Source organism: Strongylocentrotus purpuratus, unplaced genomic scaffold (genome assembly GCF_000002235.5).
Source record: "Strongylocentrotus purpuratus isolate Spur 01 unplaced genomic scaffold, Spur_5.0 spur5_scaffold_15, whole genome shotgun sequence".
Taxonomy (NCBI): Eukaryota; Metazoa; Echinodermata; class Echinoidea; order Camarodonta; family Strongylocentrotidae; genus Strongylocentrotus; species Strongylocentrotus purpuratus.
Window position 1 is genome coordinate 5,465,384 of NW_022145600.1, and position 22,016 is coordinate 5,487,399.

General features: G+C 37.7%; 3 protein-coding genes across 3 annotated transcripts; all 3 read right to left on the bottom strand.

Annotated features, from left to right (window-relative positions):
• Nucleotides 1–2,395: 2,395 nt before the first annotated feature.
• LOC591722 (mu-type opioid receptor-like) lies at nt 2,396–3,412 on the bottom strand. The gene has a single exon (XM_791273.2). It carries the CDS (start codon nt 3,410–3,412, stop codon nt 2,396–2,398), a length of 1,017 nt encoding a protein of 338 aa, XP_796366.2.
• Nucleotides 3,413–10,404: 6,992 nt separating this feature from the next.
• On the bottom strand, nt 10,405–11,920 carry LOC115924311 (opsin, ultraviolet-sensitive-like). Its single transcript, XM_030986426.1, has 2 exons — nt 11,866–11,920; nt 10,405–11,096 (listed from the first exon to the last, which is right to left on the bottom strand). Exons 1-2 carry the CDS (start codon nt 11,918–11,920, stop codon nt 10,405–10,407), a joined length of 747 nt encoding a protein of 248 aa, XP_030842286.1.
• Nucleotides 11,921–14,671: 2,751 nt separating this feature from the next.
• Nucleotides 14,672–15,932, bottom strand: LOC590519 (lateral eye opsin-like). The gene has a single exon (XM_003729502.2). The coding sequence runs from the start codon at nt 15,930–15,932 to the stop codon at nt 14,892–14,894; it is 1,041 nt and encodes a 346-aa protein (XP_003729550.1). The 3' UTR covers nt 14,672–14,891.
• Between the last annotated feature and the right edge of the window lie 6,084 nt (nt 15,933–22,016).

Sequence of the window (22,016 nt, forward strand, 5' to 3'; positions counted from 1 at the left end):
TTGTGGTTTGCGACGACAGCAAAGAATTCCCATGAAGACCTCTTGAAAGTTGGGGGTGTTTTAGACCATAAATGATCGGATCTACTACGCTGATGGCCGTAAGACTCACTGTGGCATACGGGGTCGACAAACTGTCACCGGAAATGATGATATTCATGCTACTGGCGAATTAAACAGCATTTAAAGACACAGACAACCGTGAAGAGATTCTTGGTAATCATGATCTTCTTTTGGTTATTGGCTTTGATCATGGGTGGACGAGATCCGGGAGCTGCGGATGAATTATTACTCTTTCGTGCCGCAGTTAAGCTTGAACCGATGAATTAATTTTCTGCAAACCTGTCCGGAACTTCCTGTTGTGTTTCAAATCATGACGCAGAATTAGACAGTAAAAGGTAAAGATTAAAAAAGGGCAATTGTTATAAAACTTGAAGAATCAGGTAATGAAAAGGCAGAGGATTTGTGTCTTTTGAAGAACACATGTCGCAGTACCCCGCATACCTAGAGTCCCAAATGCCGAGAATGATCATAAATGAGACTGCGTCTATTAAAATAATCACCTCTTTGTGGCGATTCTTTTCGGAGTATAGATGCATTGACGGCCGCGGCCAGACCTCGTGATGACGTTTTGATAATGAATGTTTTAGAAATTGGTGCCACCGCCCTCACAAACATGTATTGAGAACACGTTTACATCCAAATCTGCTTATAATTTAATAATCTATATAATGAGATAAAATCTGTGGTTTGATCAAACATTCCACAGAATTGTGGAATTTTTTACAAAAAAAGAATTCGTAACTAATTCTTTCGATAAAATCTTCTTTTCCTCTGTTTAAAATATTTTACGAAGATCTTGACTGGCTTACTCACTAAGCTTGCACAAAAAGATATATGATTTATTTTGTTGTAAGCCATTAAGATGATCTTCCTTCGTATCAAATGATACAAAGTTTCAACAAAGTATTCCGATATAACCACTGAATTGTGTGGTTTATCGATATCGGCACTGAAAGAACTAACATCTCACAACTTTGAACGTGTAGGATTTATTGAAACTCTTTCATTCCGCTCGTACGAAAAAGAAAACAAATCTTATTGATTTGTGTTGATTATATTTCTTTTTGTTTTTATAAATATCTAAATAATCTACATCATTATTGGTATTTAAGCGAAAATTATTATACAAAACCAACAATAACGTTAAAAAAAGAAGTAGGCAAAAATTAAGACCTGCTGACCACATTACTTTCATGTATTACCGCCGATGAGTTTATAGGGACTACTGATACGACACAACCACGTCTCGCAAGAAGCAAGTGGTCACTTAATCCCTTATTGTAAAGCTCAGGACCTTACTTACAATAATGGGAGAACTGATTTTCGTCTATTTTGGAGGGGACGTATTTCGAGAGAAAAAAACATTGATACAACCAACGAATTCAATTCGTCTACCTCCGTCGGGAAAAGTCTTAAAATGAAACGGAAGCTTCCAAGCGACCAAGTAGGAACAATTACATATATTTGTTTGTGTTCTAAGGATTTTATTCTGGCATTCATCAATCATCAGTCATGTTTTACGCATAATGTGACTTATAAAAGATAGAATTGGGATTTTCTTTTCTCAAAATAAATACGTTTACTACTCTCAAAACTCACTCAAAGTTGCAATGTCTACTTGCAAATAACATATAGGCAGTATCAATTTCTATTATTTCAATTCATTAATGCTTGTTTTTAAATAGGTCGTACATCAATTAAAGAAGAGAAGCAAAGCTTTTCGTACATGTACATCTCTTCAAGGCGAAAATTCATCATTTGAAACGAATTCGGTCTCGTTTTTCTGGGAAACACTGTATAGATTATCAGTAAATTGGGTGTTAATGAGTTTCATGATGTGCAATTTGTGATGTCATCAGACATTTCTGAAATTTGAATGTTAAAAATCTTCGTTAAATCAATAGATTATTTTCTTATCACGTTAAACCTCGTCAACATACAATAACGTAACAAACTAACTGAATTTATGTATTTAGAAACATGATAGATACATGTCTAAAATCATTAACAGTATCCTTAGTCGTTTTAAGCCTTATGTTTTAAACTTATTTTATCATATTGGTTTTAATGATCTGGTTTGCTTAACTATAAAAGGTGTAAGTTTGTAAAAAGACTTTCATTCAGGTAAGATGAATAAAAATTAGAATTTGGATATACATTTATTAACCGTTTTACATTTCCTATAATACACCGGAAGATTATGTAGAACACGTTATAATTTGAAAAATTGTTTTCTATTATTTATTGTTAAAGATGTTTTGATAAAGAATGAATGTAAATACTAAATTTTACCCTCATTCAATATGTTCTAGCGACGCCTCGGACATCATTATACTCAGGATAAGACAGGCTTTGGCAGTTCGCGACGACAGCAAAGGATTCTCTTGAAGACCTCTTGAAAGTTAGGATGCTTCAAACCATAGATAATGGGATTCACTACGCTGTTGGCCATCAGGATCGTTGTGGTATAGAGGGTCGAGACACTGTCGCCAGGCATGATGAAATTCACGCTACTGGCGAGGAAACAGAACATGAAGACACAGATAACTATGAACAAGTTTTTGGTGATGTCTATCTCCTTCTGGTTGATTGCCTTGATCATAGGAATATTAGACCCTGAGGTGGCGGATGCAGTCTTGCTCTGTAGCCCCTCCGTCGAGGTTGAAACGGTATCCCTATCGGTTGCGAACTTATTTCGGAACTGCTTATTGTGTAGCAACACATGGCGCAGAATGAGACCGTAAAACGTAAGGATGAGCATCAGGGCAATGACAATCGAAGTTCCTTGAAGAACAGAGTAGTAGAAGGTCAGAGGGTTTGTGTCTTTTAAAGAGCACATACCGTAGTACCTGGAATAGCCTAGAGTTCCGATGCCTAAAAGAGGAGGTACGACCATGAATGCAACTGCTTCAATCCAAATAATCACCGCTATGGTGGCGATTCGCTTCGGAGTGTGGATGCCTCGGTGGCCGCGTACAGATCTGGTAATGACGTACCAGCGGACGATTGAGATGATGACGAGGGTCATAGCACTACATCGCACGGCGGTGTATCCCACTCCTGCCGCCGTTGCGCAGATGATCTCGGGAAGCGGGTACCTTCCCGTTTGACTGAGGAGACCCACACTTAGGAATGGCAGGCACGAACAAAACAAAAAATCAGCGAAAGCGAGATTGACCACCAAGATGTTGGTGATCGTACGAAGTTTCTTGGTGATGATTACGGAAACGATGACCAGGCCATTACCGAACAGACCAATCATCGACAACAAGACAAACATCGACGCAACAATAGCTCGATGATAGAAAGTTACTACGGATGCATCTGTTGGGGTTCCTGGACTCGTCTCCATTTTAAATTATCGAGATCAAGCCACAAAAGTGAAAATTTGGTTTGCTAAAAACGGCTTTATGATGTGGTTTTTCCAAATATCTTTTGTTTTGAAATGATGACTAAAAGTTATTTGATATCTCGCAAATACGAGAGATCGATCCGGACAAGCCTCTTCTCTCAAACATAGACCTTTTCTTTCAAAGTTAAGGTGCAGTGAGTAGATGAGGTTATATGGATGAAATTTGTTAGCCGTAAACGAGCCTTTAGCCTGTGATATCACTCCTATGTTGAGATGTGGAAGTCAACATTCGCGGTTCGTAGTTTCTCTTTTAAAGCATTCAAAAATAAAATAATCGATAATATACGGATGATCGTAACAATTTTTTTTTTAAGTTAAAGAATTTTTAATAAGAATAAAAACTGCCAACTCTCTATCAGATAACATCACGAAATAAGAAGTTCATCATCAAATATCTTTGAAAGGACGGTGCACCAACCCATTAGCAAACAATAGACAAAGCAAAGGTATTTTATAGAGATGTATGCATATTGAATGCAATGATGTGAAAGGGGAAAGCTGCTAAGTCTTTAAGAAGGTTTTTTTTTTTTAAATCAGCCGAGAGCGTTTTCCTTCTCTTGTTCAAGATAGTCACGAGGTATATTTTCACCTCTCTGTCTACTATCTTTCTTTTTTCCATTCTCTAGTTCTGTCCATTTCTCTATCTGTCTGTCTGCATTATTGTTATGACTTTTTCTTTATTTCCAACCTCGCTGGTCTATTGGTATTTTGTTGTTGTTGTTGCTCTGTCGTTCTCTCGTTGTTACTCTGACAATAACCAATATTGACAGGAAGCGATTGCCTCGTATTAGCATTGCCAAAGTACCTGCGCAATAGTAGGTAGATAGTCACGTGGTTTTAATAATTACATCAAGAAAGCTAATGCAGTTCTTTCTTCCTGTACTTCTTCCTCTCTATCTCTCTCTTCAACATAAATACAGATAAGAATGTCTCGGGAATAAAGTTTTTCATCCCAGCACAAGAAGGCAAGGCGGGGGGGATGGTTTCCGCGAATTTCATCAGCTTCAGGAACAGCAAACATTATTTTAGACCGAAGTTATGACTATTTGTGTATATGTTCTTGCTAAAAATGGATCAACATTATTTGCTTTCTCAAAAACGAGGACGTATATCAATATCTGAATTGTAAGCAAAGATTTCAGGTTGGCACTATGATGTAATCTGCAAACTTTACTTCTTGTTATTGCGTTAAACTGCGAGATCCCTCGCAGTTTGGAACTTTGATTAAAATTAAAAGTTTCGTAATCACTAGGGCGTCCGCACTGTCCCTAATTTCAAGACGACTTCGAGAAGTTTACAACCAAGACCTAAACTTAAATTTAACGGACTGTCGTGTGGAACCTTTTAAAGAAAAAAACGTCATCGGTTCTTGCAATGACGTCATGTCATATATCAATGGCAAAGCTACTGGCGTATTAATGTCGTAAAATTCAATGGTTCCCATTTGTATTAGTCTAAACGCTGCACTCTTTGGACCTTCAGAGCCTAAAAGTGTGTTGCAGTCTTTAGTCAGTATTTGCTTTACATTGTTGTGTGTGCACTTTCCCAAATGTTTCGGTTGGGTCGATCCCCCCTAAAATAATTGAGGGGGGACGTGTCCCCCCGTCCCCCTCCCCCGGGATCGCCGCCCCTGCACATACTGCCCCCACAGGCAGAATTTGGAATATCTCCAAAAGCAAATCTGCTTATCATTTACATGTACCTATAGTTCCCATGAATTTATAAATGTTGCACTTGTATTACTAAGTTGCGCTGAACATTAATGCTATTACAGAGCACCAATACATGTTTCACAGAACCAGCGGCGTATACAGAAAAATGATGACCACTAGGTGTAATATTCTCTAAATGGGGCAGGGCAACGGTGTCGATTTGTATCCGTGGTTGGGAGGAATGATAGGTGTCAAAATATTTTCGGCAATGGATCAAAGAAACCAAGAGGTAGAAGCGTGTGGCAAGTTGCACCCCTTCCCTTACAAGTTATTAACCTTTTCAAGTCACCCTCATTATAGATAACACTTCAGAGAATATGGGACCATTTGCGTCCCATATGGGCTTGCAACTTGGGTTATTATCCTCTCAAGCGCGTAGCAAGGATTTTATTTAGGGGGCGGTAGTGAGCACGCGAATCACTCACAGGGGGTGGGTGCAGGGAGGGGGATATTAAATTATTAGGCAAAGAAGACGATTCGTTGTACGATTCTCGACTCTTAATCCTTGTCTGAATTCAGTCCCCCCCCCCCCCTCTCGCGCGAAGCGCCGAAACTTTGAAGTTTTATCAAATTATTAGGGAAAGGAGACGATTCGTTGTACCGTTCTCGACTCTTAATCCTTGTCTAAATTCAGTTCATTTTGACATTTCATTAAATTATTAAAAAAAGAAGACGATTCGTTGCACCATTCTCGACGATTAATCCTTGTCTGAATTCAGTTCCCCCCCCCCCTTTAGCTCGTTGCTTTTTAACGCTGCGGCTTTGCATTTTGCGCACTGCATTTCTATGATGCTATTGATTGAATAAATTGAATAAATTCATCAATTCAGATGAAGCCGTACCAGCGAGAATTCAATTTATTCTTGTCTCATATACGGTTGTCTCATGTACGTATGTATTATGAAAATGAGACATCAAAATGTGTATATTGATGGTCATCTTGCCAGTAATAGCCATTAATTACTCTCATCGGGCTCTCATCAATAATTGTTTTCTTCATTTTTTTAATTTATTTTTGATGGTGAATGATTGGGGGGGGGGGGGGGTGATTGTACAGGTCACTCCCCCCCCCCCCCACCTGAAATATTGGGGGGGGGGGGGGCGGGGGATATATCCCCCATCCCCCCCCCCCACCCCACCCCCGGATCGACACCCATGGGGCAGGGGGTAGGGAGGGTGAATGGTTGAAAAAAAAACGATTATTTAAGAGGCACAATAATAAACATGAAATCAAAACAGCCACTACACGACCCATTTCTTTCTCTGTTTTAAAAAGAACTTCAACAGTTTTGCTAGTTTTACCACCTTTTTTCTCCATCTGCGTGTGTGTGTGTGTGTGTGTGTGTTTAGGGGATGGGTGCGCGCGTTCGCCTTTGCGTGGGTGAGTGTCTGAGTCATGAGTCTGTGTCCACCCCTTACACGCTCTCTCTTCTATATAACTTATCCGATGTTCTACTTGTCGCTGTCAGGCTTCATAATTCTAATAGTCAATATTAATACTGCACTTGTCCAGTGACAACGAAAACTGTCTGGCCCAAATGGACTCTTATCTGCTATTATCTCTCTCATGGTTAAAGGCCACTAGTCTTTGTTGGTTTTCGTCAATACCATGGATTTACAATCGACAAGTAGACACAAATATTAGCTTTGGCATTGTTGTAAATCTAAGAAGATGAGTGGTAAAATCTGGAATGGTTTACCTTTTGCTCTTCAAAATGCTAAATCTATTGTTGTCTTCAAACGTACGTACAAGGACAATTTTTCTAAACCTGTTGACATTATTTTTGTTTCTCTCTCTCTCTCTCTCTCTCTCCCTTTCCCTCCCCTCTCTCCTTCTCTCTCTTTCTCTCTCTCTCTCTCTTTCTTTCTTTCCTTCTATACTCTCCACCAATGTCCATATATATTTTCTCCTCTTTTAATCCTTTTGGTGATATTTTAATGCGTTTTAAGTGATTTGATATTTTTGCGCTGTCAATTTGAATTGTGACATATCGTTTTTTATTTGTCTGTTGCTTTGTACTACTTTTAATAATTATTATTCTTATATTTTAGTTTCATGCTGTTTTTACCTTTGCTTGTGAGCTTTGATGTTTTTCATTATTTATATTTCCGTGTATTACATTTTTATTCAGTTCAGGATCAGGATGTAAAAAATTTTTGTGTCTACAATATACATCTGATTCTTGTTATACTGATTTAATATATTTCAACAACAAAAACAACAAAAATCATGTCAAGACGTGTTTCGATGCTAGAAAAAGTGGTCAAGTTGACCCCATCTACACAAAATGGTTAGGTCGGCAATTGTTTTGGCCAAAAAATGACCATTTAGTCCAAAAACAGGCCAATTTTTTCAGTCAAAAGCAATTCATGGATGAGTGTCATCCAAATCATCCACATTCAACATTAGATTGATTGTTTTAATATCGGCGCATATAAAAATATGCGCCGATATTAAAACAATCAATCTCATTGAATCTCATGAATTTACACGGTTCGGTTATTTGGTCGTCGGACCGTCATTTCGCTCGGTGGAAGTGTTTTGCTGCGCTTCACTGGTTTGGAAGATGTCGATCCGCGAGCTGAAAATTGGGATGTCTCGGCATGCCAGTGGGAACGCAATTAATTGTGAATCTATCCTTAACCTATTCATGGGGCTACATCTTTTTCCGAATCAAAATAAAGCTCATCTAATTCAAGATTTTCATCTTCCTATTTCGTAAGTCAATTATCATAGTAACCAAATTAAACGAAAAGTCACCCCCAAAAAGGAAATTCACCAATTTCTTAGTGTGTTTCCAAATGAGCATCCCTTGAACAATCGACATGAAATGATAATTAATAACCAAGGAATCATAGCAGCGAAATATCAAACAGATTTCGACTTATCAGAAATTTATTTTCAGATTAATATAAAACACAATATATCGCTCTAATAACTTGAATCTTTTGTAATATCACGATGGCGTCAGAAATGGGGAAAAATTTGAAAACACCTCTTTTTGGGCAACCGTCATCTCATATTCAATCATTGTATAACCATGGACCTATGGTATAACCAAAGATTCAAATTACATTGTATTTCAGCATGACAATGATTATACATTTGATTTATGGAGCCAGCAAATAGCAAGAGCTATTCAAGGTTGACCCTGTACCGATGCTACATAATCAATGACAATAAGTCAACCACTAAGAGTAAACATTGAGTCATAAAAAAGTATTTGGGGTTTGAAGTGACCTTCAAAAAAATTAAGATATGAAATATAGACACATAATAATTATATCAGCCGATCATATGTACACTATGCACAATCAAACTATTCATACGATCTGATAGAACTATTTATAGTAATTTTGTATTCATTTATAAATTCGTGCAGAGAGGTGCCTTTATTTGGGAATTTATCAATATCATTGTTAACATTGTGATTATAGCCAAGACAGTAACTCAACATTAATTTTTTTTAAGTATTTGCTATATTTAAAGGAACGGACCCCTCACTCCCCCAATCACAAGGTGCAGTTGCCGATATGTACAGTACAAGCTATAATTACATAATACCTAAAGTTAATTAATTTCAGAAATTTACTTAAGTTAATTCATGAGTTAATAATGTTTAAGTACTTGACTGGGTCCTGGGTTCGAGCCCCGTTAGGGCACATTATGTCCTTGATCAAGACATTTTATCTTCAAAGTTGTGAATTTTATTGTAAAGTTATAATCACCTTTCGTATGGGCACTGCAGTATTTCAAATTAGCTAATGTCACTGTGATGAAGTACCATTTTATTTGTTCTACACACAAAATGGCCATAGTTTAAATTTTTAAAGATGTATTGATAAAGAAGGTCTAATTTTCTTTTCTTTATTAAATATTTTTCTTTGTACACGACAAACGGGAGATATTATTATATTACTTCAAAATCCAGTGACCACAATCCAATATGAGATTCGCATAGATTTAGTGATTTCATGATATTTCCGAAATTTATAACCCTCTTATTTTTCTGCTTTCTCACAAATGTTTAAATCACACGTAAAGCCACGTTCAGATATGACTCGGCAAAACGTAGGTTTTTCTTTTAATGATGACATGTCAGGCATAAAAAAAAAATGTTGTATTGGATGCCAAAACATTTCTTTTTCTCCCTCTTTGGGTTGAAATAAAAAACAGTAATTTTTTTTTAAAGGCCGACCGTAGATTTCAAATATTTTGGGTCGGTTGCAAAGGGCAATACAACATCTTTTTTTAACGCCCGAGTTTAATACGCTTCTCCATATCTGTATCTTATAACTTATGGATAAGCATAAGACCTCTTTTACCTTTAATTTACATGTTAAACAAGATCCGGCGGTGGTTAAAAGCAGTAGTTTACAGCGTCATATTTGAACGAGCCTTGAGAAATAGCAAATAAATACAATTTAAATCCCACTACCAGATACAAGCTTAATCGATGACAAGTTATTCATTCACAGTTTCTAATGTCGAACATTATTTCCAACAATCTTTGTTCTACCTGCTCCAGTCTATAGAAAAAAGAGAGACTATTAAAATTGTAATCATTTCAGGTAAAAATGGAAACACGCATGTTCTGTTGGGTAAAATTTAAACCAATATCCGGTGAATGCCAAGACGATACTGTAGTATCCATATCATTTCTAATAACCTGCGCCAGGAGTGTCAAGTTGACAGATAGGGTGCGTTACAAATGGCCACTTTATCGTTGTTATACATTTAATGTTGTGTAAACCTTTATAAATATCTGGACACGCATGTATCTTATTTACCATACATAGGTTTTATTGGACTTATAATTCTTTTAGAGTGCACATAAAGTATCAACAATGCAACATGTTTGAAAGTACCCCCTCTTTGTGCAACAACAACTGTTTGACTACCACTTCCAATTTTTGCTACCATCATTAGACTTTAAGTTTCGATGGTTTTCGAATGTTGCTGTGGTACACGATTTATGCCCTTCTTTTGTTATTTTGTTGAATAGTTCTTTCAGTCAATTGTTCTCAATTCACAAAGATAAACATATGATAATATGAATAAATAAACATATTTACAAATGAAGGCGAACTGGGCAATTCACCCTCCACCGCTACAATTGTGCCTAACAACATTGCCTACTTGTGAGCTATAATTTACAGTATTATCATCTACCCTTGGCTCTTTTGAAAAATGTGAACGAAATACACTCCCGAATTTCACTATTCAGTATTTAATATTAAACAATAGTTAAGTGGTGGACGAGAACCTGCAGCAATGGACGAAGAAGCCTTGTCCTGATGTGCCTCTGTTGAGTTTGAACAGGTATGTTCATCAACTGCGTACTTATCTCGAAACTGCTTATTATGTCGCAAGACATGGCATAAGATACGAATGTAAAATACAAGGATGAACAGAAGGGCATTGGCAACCAGAGTCCCTTGAAGTAAGATAAAATAGAATTCTAGTTCGTTTGTATCTGTTAAAGAACATGTTCCATAGTATGTGGAATAACCGAATTTCCCGACGCCAACAAAAGGAGGTACGACCATGAAGGAGATCGAGAATATCCAGATGATCAAAACCATGATGGCGATTTTCTTCGGGGTATGAAGACCTCGATGACCACGAATGGATCTGGTGATGACGTACCAGCGGACGAATGCGATAGCGACTAGGGTGTGTACACTGCAGCACACGCTGATGTATCCTACTGCGGCAACGGTTGCGCACACCGCCTCGTCCAGAGGGTACCCTCCTGTTTGACTTAGGAGACCAGCGCTTTGGAACGGTAAGAGGATACATGCCATGAAATCAGCGAAAGCCAGATTGACCACCAGGACATTGGTGATCGTCCGGAGCTTTCTGCCAACGATGACTGAAATAATGACGAGGGCGTTACCAAATAGACCGACTAATGCGAATACGAGAAAAATGGCTGCAACAATTGCTCGATGTATGAAAGCAACGGCATTAATTTCTGATGTCACACTTGGATTTATCGTGGTCTTGTCCAAACTTGTTGAATCAACCTGTGTAACGACCTTTGATCCATAAAGAAAATAAATATATGTTGCGTTTTCCATTACAAAATATCAATGAAGGCCACCGTTCCGCTGCAAAATATGTGTCTCTTCTTAATGATGGAAAGAATTAAAAAGTAAGACCACATCTTAAAAGTATCCTGACACGCGAAGCTAAATGGCAAAAAAAAACTGAAGTTTTATTCTTATATCTTAATTATCATGCAAAGACAATATTGAAGGCAACACAAGGTAAACCCCCATGACATTTACACCAGCCTGTTGCACTGACCAATACGTAATATTCATTAGGCTTGCTCACGGTTAACATTCAGACTTGAACCTTGAAACTTGAACTTGAATATGACAGTTTTGTTTCCTGAAGATTTCTATTAAAAAATCGCGGATTATATGCCAGATTTCAGGATTATTAACAGAGTCCATACGTGTGCAACTGCACAATAGCCCATTTCAAATCCCCTTTATGTCGTCATTGAATTTGTAACGGATTTATTGCCTCGGGCAAAAAGTGCCTTCGTTCAATGATTACAATATCTATATTAACATGAGTGTCGCCTCTCTGTCAAGCACGACACGGCTTATTATGTTCTCGATCAAGACATTTTATCTAGAGGCGTTGTGGTCGAGTGGATATCTCACCGGACTCTGGATCACAAGGGCCTTGGTTCGCGTCCCGCCGCGTCAATAATTTCATTTGGCAAGACGTTAATCTACATTTGCCACACTCGACCCAGGTGAGATTAATGGGTAACAGGCAGGAATTATTTCCTTGAAATGCTAGAGCGCCGTAATGGCAGCCATGCTAAAGCCGGAGTAATCATTTCCAAAGCTCTTTGGAAGCGCATTCAAACGTTATAATGTAATATGCGCTATACAAAACCGATTATTATTATTATTATTATTATTATTATTATTATTATTATTATTATCTAAATTGCTCCTCTCCACCCAGGTTTAAAACGGGTGCCCGTTGGGATGCGAACGTCATTATGTTCGGGTTAACATGTGAGTGCCCGTAAAAAAGACACTATATCGTGTGAGTTTTAAAAAAGTTTACACGCAGAAAATTGTCATTCATTTTAAAAGTCAGGTACCATTTTAGTGTGGTATGTGTTCACGCTTGGATGAACAAGAGGCATTATTTGCGAGAGTGCAAAAATCGGCTTGCGCAAAAGCATTAACGTGAGAGAATGATTTGAATGTATCAAATGAGATGCATTGCATATGCTTTGCAGAAGCAAAGCCACACACACACACGCACGCACACACACACACACGCGCGCGCGCGCGCACAAATGATCTTTGATATTTGACATGTGTGGCATGATTAATGTTGTTAGGGATGTATTTGGTTCTGCAAAGACCGATCGAATTATAAGCCGAATCCCAATCGTTTTATTCAAACATCACGTAAGTATTACTTTGGCGCCAGTCGATTTTTGCACTCTCTTAAACGATGTCTCCTGTCCATCCAGAGTGAACACATACCAGACACAAATGATTTGGGATAAAACATTATTTCATAAGATGTATAATAGTTTACTATTCATAGATGATTTTTAAGTGCTTATCCCACAACCTAAACATACAATTCTTCTCCTGTGCTACAAAGCTATCAATGGCTTAGCCCCCTCTTACCTTTCCGATCTCATATCCTTACGTTCCCGTACGTCGTCACGAACACTTCGTTCATCTTCCACATTACTGTTAACACCTGGACCCCGCACTAACACCCGGTATGGTGACCGCGCCTTTTCAGTTATTGCCCCCGCTCTCTGGAACAAACTGCCCGCCTTTATTCACTGCGCCCCCTCTGTATCTCAATTCAAATCTCTACTCAAAACCTATCTTTTCAAATTGTAAATTGCAGTTGTGCGTCGGTCAATGGAGGTGCGCACCATATTTGTCTTTATTTAGTTGATTGCCACTGTTTTTCTTACCTTATCTATGTTACTTTTGTATTTTTGCTTTTTCTTCTAATTTAATTCTACGGGTTATAGTCTTCTCTTAATCAGAACACTGTGCGCTTAGAAACATCAGTATTAAGCGCCTAATAAATGTTATGTATTATTATTATTATTAATACCCTTAAGCATACTAAACATGTATAATAAACATTTTTTATTTTAAATATAATTCAATCCTATGAGGAGAAAAAGGATATAAATAAAACTGAATTCAAATAGTTATTGGCTATTCACTCTGTGCCTTAATACCGTCAAAGTTCAGTGTTTACTTTACGTGCTCGACAATTATTTGAAAATTTGTAATTTAAATCTAGGTCAGAGCCGATATGAATGCTATACAAGAATCCAATATCATTATTATCATCATTATTGTTTTCACCAGCACGCTTAGAGAAACATCCAACCTGAATAATCAACTACACAAAAGGAAGCAGGAAAATCAGAGAAGCCGAAAAGTGAAAGTTGCATAAAATAGGACACAAAAAAAGAAGAAAGTTGTTCTTTTTGTTGTAAAGTTGTAATCACTTTTCCTATGGCACCGCAACACTTCAACTTAGCTAATGTCACCGTGATGAAGTGCCATTTAATTGTCTCCACACACAAAAGGGTCAATAGACAAAGTGTCAATTTTTCAAGATACATCACTCAGAGCGTCTTTTGTTTCCTTTGCACACGGCAAACGGGAGAATTGCCATTATATGACCTCAAAATCCAGTGACCAAAATCCATTTTTATATTTGCATGGATTTAGGGATCTCACAATATTAACGACAATCAAAGCCTCCTTATTTTCTTACTTTCACACAAATAGACATATTACAAACGTTAGATTGCTCCTTTGAAACACATGTAAAGCATCGTTCAGATATAACACTGCAATACTTCGGTTTTGGGGTTGAATGATGACATGAGTGTTATGCGTTTTCCTATTTCTATATCTTATATCTTATATGTTAGATTGATAAGCGGAAAACCTTTGTTTGGGCGCTGTTGCCATTTATCTATACGTTAAACAAGATCTGGTGGTGGTTTAAAGCGGTGGTTTACCGCGTCATATTTCAACGAGCCTTAAGAAATAGCAAATAAATACAATTTAAATCCCACTTCCAGATACAAACTTAATCGATGAGAAGTAGTTCAATCGCAATTTCTCATGTCCATCATTTTGACCAACACTCTTTACTCCACCCGCTCCATTCAAAATGTGTAATAAAACAGTTTTACATTACATTAGAGAAATAAGAAACCCCCATCTATCATCACAGTCTTTAAAAAAAAATAGACGCGTAAAATTGTAACTTTGTTTTGTAGAAATGGAAACATGCATGTTTGTTGGGTAAAATTTTAACCAATATCCAGTCAAATTCTTTTTAAAAAAATTGTAAACATCTGGACATGCATATATCTTATATTTCCTAACATAGGTTATATTGGACCTGTAATTATTTAAGAGAGTGCCTAAAGTATCAACAATGCAACATGTTTTGAAATACCCCCTCTTTTTTTGCAAAAACCTGTATCCCTTTTCCAACTTTTGCCACCATCATTAAAATTTGATTTTCGATGGTTTTCGATGGGTAGTTTTGGAAGGGTCACACTTTTTCCTGTTCACGTGATTTTGCCCCCTTTTCAGTAAAGTGTACTCAATTCGCCAGCGAAGAGCCTGCCATGAACATTCAGATTGGTCTCGCATGATGCCTATCCTACGGGACGACAGCAAAGGATTTTGTTGAAGACCTCTTGAAAGTTGGGATGCTTGAGCCCGTAGATAATCGGATTGAATATGCTATTTGCGAACAATATCATGGTACTGTAGAGAGTAAAGACGCTGGTACCAGGGATGATGAAATTCACAACGGTGGCTAGGAAACAGAGCATAAAAACGCAAACGACCATGAAGAGATTCTTCGTGATCTCGATCTCTTTCCGGTTGATGGCCTTGATCATAGGTGGACGAGAACCTGCAGCCATGGATGAGGAAGCCTTGTTCTGATGTGCCTCTGTTGATTTTGAACCGGTATCTTCATCAACCGCGTACTTGTCTCGAAACTGCTTATTGTGTCGCAAGACATGCCATAAGATACGAATGTAAAATACAAGGGTGAGCAGGAGGGCAATGGCGACCAGAGTCCCCTGAAGAACGACATAATAGTCATCTAGTTCGTTTGTATCTGTCAAGGAACATATGCTGTAATATTCGGAATAACCGAGTGTTCCAATGCCAAGAACAGGAGGTATGATCATGAATGAGATTGAGAATATCCAGATGATCACAACCATGATGGCGATTTTCTTCGGGGTATGAAGACCTTGATGACCACGAATAGATCTGGTGATGACGTACCAACGGACAAATGCTATAGCGACTAGGGTGTATACACTGCAGCATGCGCTGATGTATCCTACTGCGGCAACGGCTGCGCACACCGTCTCATGCAGAGGGTACCTTCCTGTTTGACTTAGGAGACCAGCGCTTTGAAACGGTAAGTAGGTACATGCCATGAAATCAGCGAAAGCCAGATTGACCACCAGGACATTGGTGATCGTCCGAAGCTTTCTGCTAACGATGACTGAAATTATGACGAGGGCGTTACCAAATAGACCGATCAATGCGAATACGAACAAAATGGCTGCAACAATTGCTCGATGATTGAAAGCAACGACACTCAATTCTGATGCCACACTTGGAATTTTCGTGATCATGTCCAAACTTGTTGAGTCATCCTGTGTAACGACCATTGATACATAAAGAAAATAAATGTCTGTCGCGTTTTCCATTATAGAAAAGGGGAAAAAGGCTACTGTTTCGCTATTGCGTATGGTTGATTCTTAATAACTGAGAAAGTCAACAACTAAGACCACACTAACCTTTCAAAGCGTCCTAGCAAGCGAAGCGAAGTTTCGAAATGAACGTTCCGGAAGGTAAATAGCAACGAAAACACGTTTTGTTCTAATATCTTTATTAGAATGCAATGGCAATATTGCAGGCAACACAAGGTAGACCTCCTTTTAACTTACACTAGCCTTTGCTCTGACCAATACGCTATATCCATTAGGCTTGCCCACGGTTAACATTACAGTTTCCTTCCTGAAGATTTTTCTTTAAAAGGTCCAGAATTATTAGCCAGCGTTTAGGATGATCAGCCACAGTTTATACTGCCCAATCACCTGTTTCAAGTCCTCTTTATACTGTAATTGAATCTGTGATCGATTTATTGCCTTGTGCGAAGTATGCCTTTGTTAAGTGATTGCAATATCCATACAATCGCCCATTAGTGTCGCCTCTCTGTCAACTGCATGTGATTAGATCCACAATTTGCTGCCTTTTGAGCAATTTGGTTAATATTCAGCTTTGATTGTCATTACGCACCAATACATGGATTGTCGGTTTTAACGCACCATCAATCAAACCAAGTTCAGGTAAAAAAAACAATACACAAATCATTTCATTCGGAAAGAAAAACGTTAAAATGGCCTTGAAAGAAAATACAAAGATTAGACAGGACAACTTCACGAGAGAAAGTAAAGGTGTCGAGAAACAGTGCTTGAAGCAAAATAGAACACTACATCTTGATTTTGTTATCATTGCCATATTTTATTTATTGATTCGTCCAGTCATCGTTCCGGTTACAAACCGCATTAAATGAACTAAAAAGAGCAAGACTCTGTTTTTTCATGAGTACAAGTGCATAATTTCAAAGACTATATTCTATACTAATAAAAAAAAGTTGCAATTCAGTAAGGAACATTGTACTTAAGTAAAAGGGTTAAAAATGAATGGGATATAATTTATGAAAGGTGGCCATTTAAGTGATATAATTAGATGATTAAAATACAATTTATGCAATAATCGAGTCGTATGCTCAGAAAGAGTAAGGACGAATACAGTCTTCACTTCCTAGTGAGAAATAGGGTGTGAAAGTCAGGGTAATATTCTTACAAGGGGTTCGCAATATAGAGAAGAAGAGCGAGAGAAGAACGCTAGAGGAAAAGGGTGGATGTGTGTATACGTGTAGGGGGTGGGGAGAAAGATGTACCAAATACATTCACATAGAATTTTTTGTAAAGCTGAAGGAAATATTTTAGTTATACTATACTCTTTAAGCTTACTAGACATGCATAATATACAACGTTGAATTAAAATACAATAAATTGTACGAAAAGATAAACTGAAATCAATTAGTTCTTGGCTATCATTACTGTACCTAACACCGTCAAAGTTCAATGTTAGCTTTACGTGCTCGACAATTATAAGAACATTTGTATATTTAAACCTCGGCCAGAGCGTACATAAGCGCTATATAAGAATCGACTTTCATTATTAACATCATTATTTGTATCACCAGCAGGCTTAAAGAAATATTAAACCTTAATAGATCTGCTTACCAAAGTAAGCAGAAATAATCAGAGAAGCGGACTAGTGAAAGGGGCATAAAATGGACAAAAAATAAGAAAGCTGTGCAATTTCTTGTACTCAGGAGGGTGTTTTCTTGTTAGCGGACTTGTAATAATATGCTATCCATTATATATTTTGAGTAGTAACCAAAGAGAGATAAACATAAATTAGTGATATTTTTCGTTTACGACAAACAGGAGCGTTGTCCCTAAATTACGTCAAAATCCAATTTGAGATACGCGTACATTTTGTGATCTCATAATATATGCGACATTCATAACACTCTTCATTTCGGCTTTCACATAAATAAAAGGTACTATTACAAACGTTAGATTGTCCCTTTAAATCACATGTAAAGCATCGGTTAGATATGACGCTGCAAGACCTCGGTTTTTTGTTTTAATGATGACATGAATGAGTGTAATACGCTTCCATATTTCTGTATCTTATAATGTATGGTTAAGTGGATAAGCGGAGGACCTTTGTATATATTAGGCGCTGTTGCCATGTATCTACACGTTAAACAAGTTCCGGCGATGGTTTAAAGCGGTGGTTTACCGCGTCTTATTTGAACGAGCCTTAAAGATAAAGACCAGTTATGGTCATGCGATTGCATTGTGAAAGAAACGTTGTGGAATCGATCAGAAAAGGTTGATCATCTAGCATATAAGTATTGGTGTGTACTGCAAGGTTCTGGAATCATCAATATGATAAGAAATTTGACCCAGTCTTGGTAAAGTTACAAGCACTGTACACAGTAAGATGTATATGGGACTACGCACACGTGCGCGACACGTACGTTTATCTCTCACATACCAATTGATGAACTAATTTACCAAATATATCAATTAGTAGGCGGTTTCCCGGCAAAATTGTTATCGTCATGTATTAGTAAAAACATATTCTTTCACATGATTGGTATTAAATAAGAGCTTTATTTTCATCTTTTGAAATTGGGGCGTTTCCAATACTGGTCTTTACCTTTAAGAAATAGCAAATAATAAATTTTAAATCCCACTACCAGATACAAGCTTAATCGATGAGAAGTTGTTCAATCACAGTTTCTAATGTCCAACATTATTACTAACAATCTTTGCTCTACCTGCTCCATTAAAAATTGCTCATGAAACAGTTTTACATTACATAGGACAAACAAAGAAACTCCTATATATCATCGCAGTCTTTAAAAAAAAAAAGAGAATCGTAAAATTGTAACCATGTTAGGTAGAAATGGAAAGATGCATGTTTTGTTGTGTAAATTTCAATACTCTGGACAGCGAGGAAGAGAAGATGTGTTATTTTGTGTCCTGTAAAATACTGGATTTAACAAAAACTTTCACTGTTTGATCCATATATGGATATGTGAGGCCTTTGTCTAGTGTTAAGGCACTACTTGGAGAGAGTTCACAGATCAACAGATGACTGGAAACTGAGAATTTGAAGCTAGAATTCACATCCAAATCTGGACTTCTGTAGCTGTGGACACATTTCAGTCCCATCCCTTTATTTTCCTGAAGTGAACATCCACCTTTTGCTGTTATCAACATCCCTGGTCGTGGAAGTAAGGGAAAGGCGAAGAAGGATAATATGCCTGGAATGTTTCTCCGAGGAGCCGCTCAGGGCCAGGCAACACCCCCATCACCACAGCGCCCATTTGTGGTCAACAATGATGTAGATCGCAAGGTCGCCTCTCAACGAGGGATGGCAGCTGCAGCATCTCCGGAAAAGAAGGGGATTTTCGTTGATATAGGAGATCATCTAGAAGAGTTGGAGATTGGCGAATATGGCATGATGGGAGATGTTGTGAAACAGGCAGTTGAGGCAGCAGTAAAGGCAGCCGTTCCTGCTATAGTTCAGGCAGTGAAAGAGGTGTGCCTGCGGTCATTTAAGGAGGTGGTCAATCCCCATCTTCTCCACCTCCAGTTTCGACAAGATGCAATAGAGCAGGCTGGCAGGAAAGATAATTTGAGGATCAGCGGTCTGGCTGAGGAGGAGAGGGATGAGACAGAGGAGATCCTGATCGAGAAAATCTGTAAGGTGGCTGGGGAGACCGGGATGCAGCTTGCAGAGAGCGACATCTCGGCTTGCCATCGCCTTGGAAGGAAGGTGGCGGGGAAGAAGCGCGACACCGTCGTGCGCTTTGTCGCCCAACGTAAGCGAGACAAGGTCTACCAGGGGCGTTTCCACTTAAAGGGGAAGGAATCCTTTAGGCAGGTTTTTGTGAACGAAGACCTCACCTCTACTCGCTATGCTGTCTTGATGGCAGCAAAGAAATCTACAGAGGTGAAATCTGTATCAACGAAGGCAGGGAACATCGTCTGCAAAATGAACGATGATACCTTTAAGATAATTTCAACCCCTGACGACTTGTTCGCAGTTGGTTTGGATAATATCGAATACAAAAACTTCAGACTCCGCTTGTTGGAGTAATGTCTCCTCATAATGTCCTTTTTTTTCATGATACAAATATTCTAATAATATGTTTGATAACACTGTATCACATTCTTACAAGTTATGTCCAAATTCATTTGATAGTACATTGCCACTTGACGGTAAAAAATCAATTAGTATCTCCCATGTAAATGTACGTTCGCTAAACAAAAATGTTGATTCCTTAAAGTTGTTATATGAAGATTGCGTTAAGTTCAGATTCGATGTAATTGCATTATCAGAAGTATGGAGAGTTTTAGAAAAATCGACCTTGGAAATGGAAGGTTATTTATTGGAGGTAAAGTGCCGGGATGGTAGAGAAAGAGGAGGAGGGGTAGGAGCTTATATTCGTTTTAATTTGAAATATGTCGTGAAAGATTATACAGTGAAGCATACAGAATCAATCTGGTTTGAAATAAACAATGGAGAATTTCAAAAGGTGATGGTAGGTGTTTTATATAGGAAACCAAATACAGATGTTAAAGAGTTTCAAGAAAGTCTTCTCACAGTTTTAGAAGACATTAAAGTCGACAGACGCAATACCATTATAATAGGAGATTTTAATATAAATTCATTAAGTTCAGACGGAACAACAGAAGGGTTTTCAACAGCGATGAAATGCGTAGGAATGGAGCAGAAAATAAAATATCCAACAAGAGTAACCAGTGAGTCTGTAACCTTATTAGACCATATATACACTAATATGAACAAGTATGATAATCACTCGGGTGTTATAGAATGTGATATTTCTGATCACTACCCTGTGTTCATGATTTTAGAAAATCCATGTAATTTGAAGCAGCTGCATTATCCACAAACTGTAACTTACAGATGTTATAAAAACTATGATGTACAAAACTTTAAAGATGACCTTGCTGAGCAAGAATGGCAACATATCAATAGCTGTGAAGATGTTAACATGGCATACTCCATTTTTCTTAATTTGTTTAATAATGTTTGTAATAAACATGCACCAATCAAAGAGAAAAGAAGCTGCAAAGGACGCGCTTATAAGAAACCTTGGATAACCAAATCAATAATGAAGTCTGTTCGAAAAAAATATAAATTGTTTTTAAAAGAAAGGAAATCTAATTTTGATGTAAGTGATGTACACAAATTTCGGAACTACAGAAATGTATTAACGACTGTTCTTCGCAATGCCAAGAGAAATTATTACAGTGGTTTGCTAGCTGAGAACAGCAATAACACTAGTAAAACGTGGAACATCATAAATGAATTAATATCAGGGAGAAATAAAGGTAACAAAGGTACTAAGGTAGAAAAACTTATAAGGCGTATTAATGGAAATGATAAAGTTCTAACAACCGAATCTGAAATTGCCAATGAATTTAATGATTTCTTTGTAAACATCGGTCCAAATCTAGCATCAGCAATACCAAATGTACCCACATTATTTGAAGATTATTTGAGTAATAGTGTTGAGCAATCCCTTTTTTGGAAACCGGTCACAATGAAGGAAGTTCATGACCACATGTTGGCTCTAGACGAGAAGAAAGCTTGTGGTTACGACAACATTCCAGTACGCCTGATTAAGGATGGTGCATCTATTTTGGCTGAACCATTAAGACATATCTTCAATCTTTCATTGGAAACAGGAAATTTCCCTGATCAAATGAAAATTGCTAAAGTCAGTCCACTGTTTAAGAAAGGTAATAAACATGAAACGGGGAATTATAGACCCATTTCTGTCTTACCAATTTTGGGTAAAGTATTAGAAAAAATAGTTAATGCTCGATTGACCAGTTTTCTAGAAACGCATGACATTTTATATCACCATCAGTACGGATTTAGGAAGAAGTATAGTACTAAATTATCATTAATTAATCTTATGAATACGGTATTGAAAAGTATAGACGAAGGATGTGTTACGCTTGGTGTGTTTCTTGACTTTCAAAAGGCTTTTGACACAATAAACCATAACATATTATTTAAAAAGCTATCACATTATGGCATCCGAGGACATGCACTGAAATGGC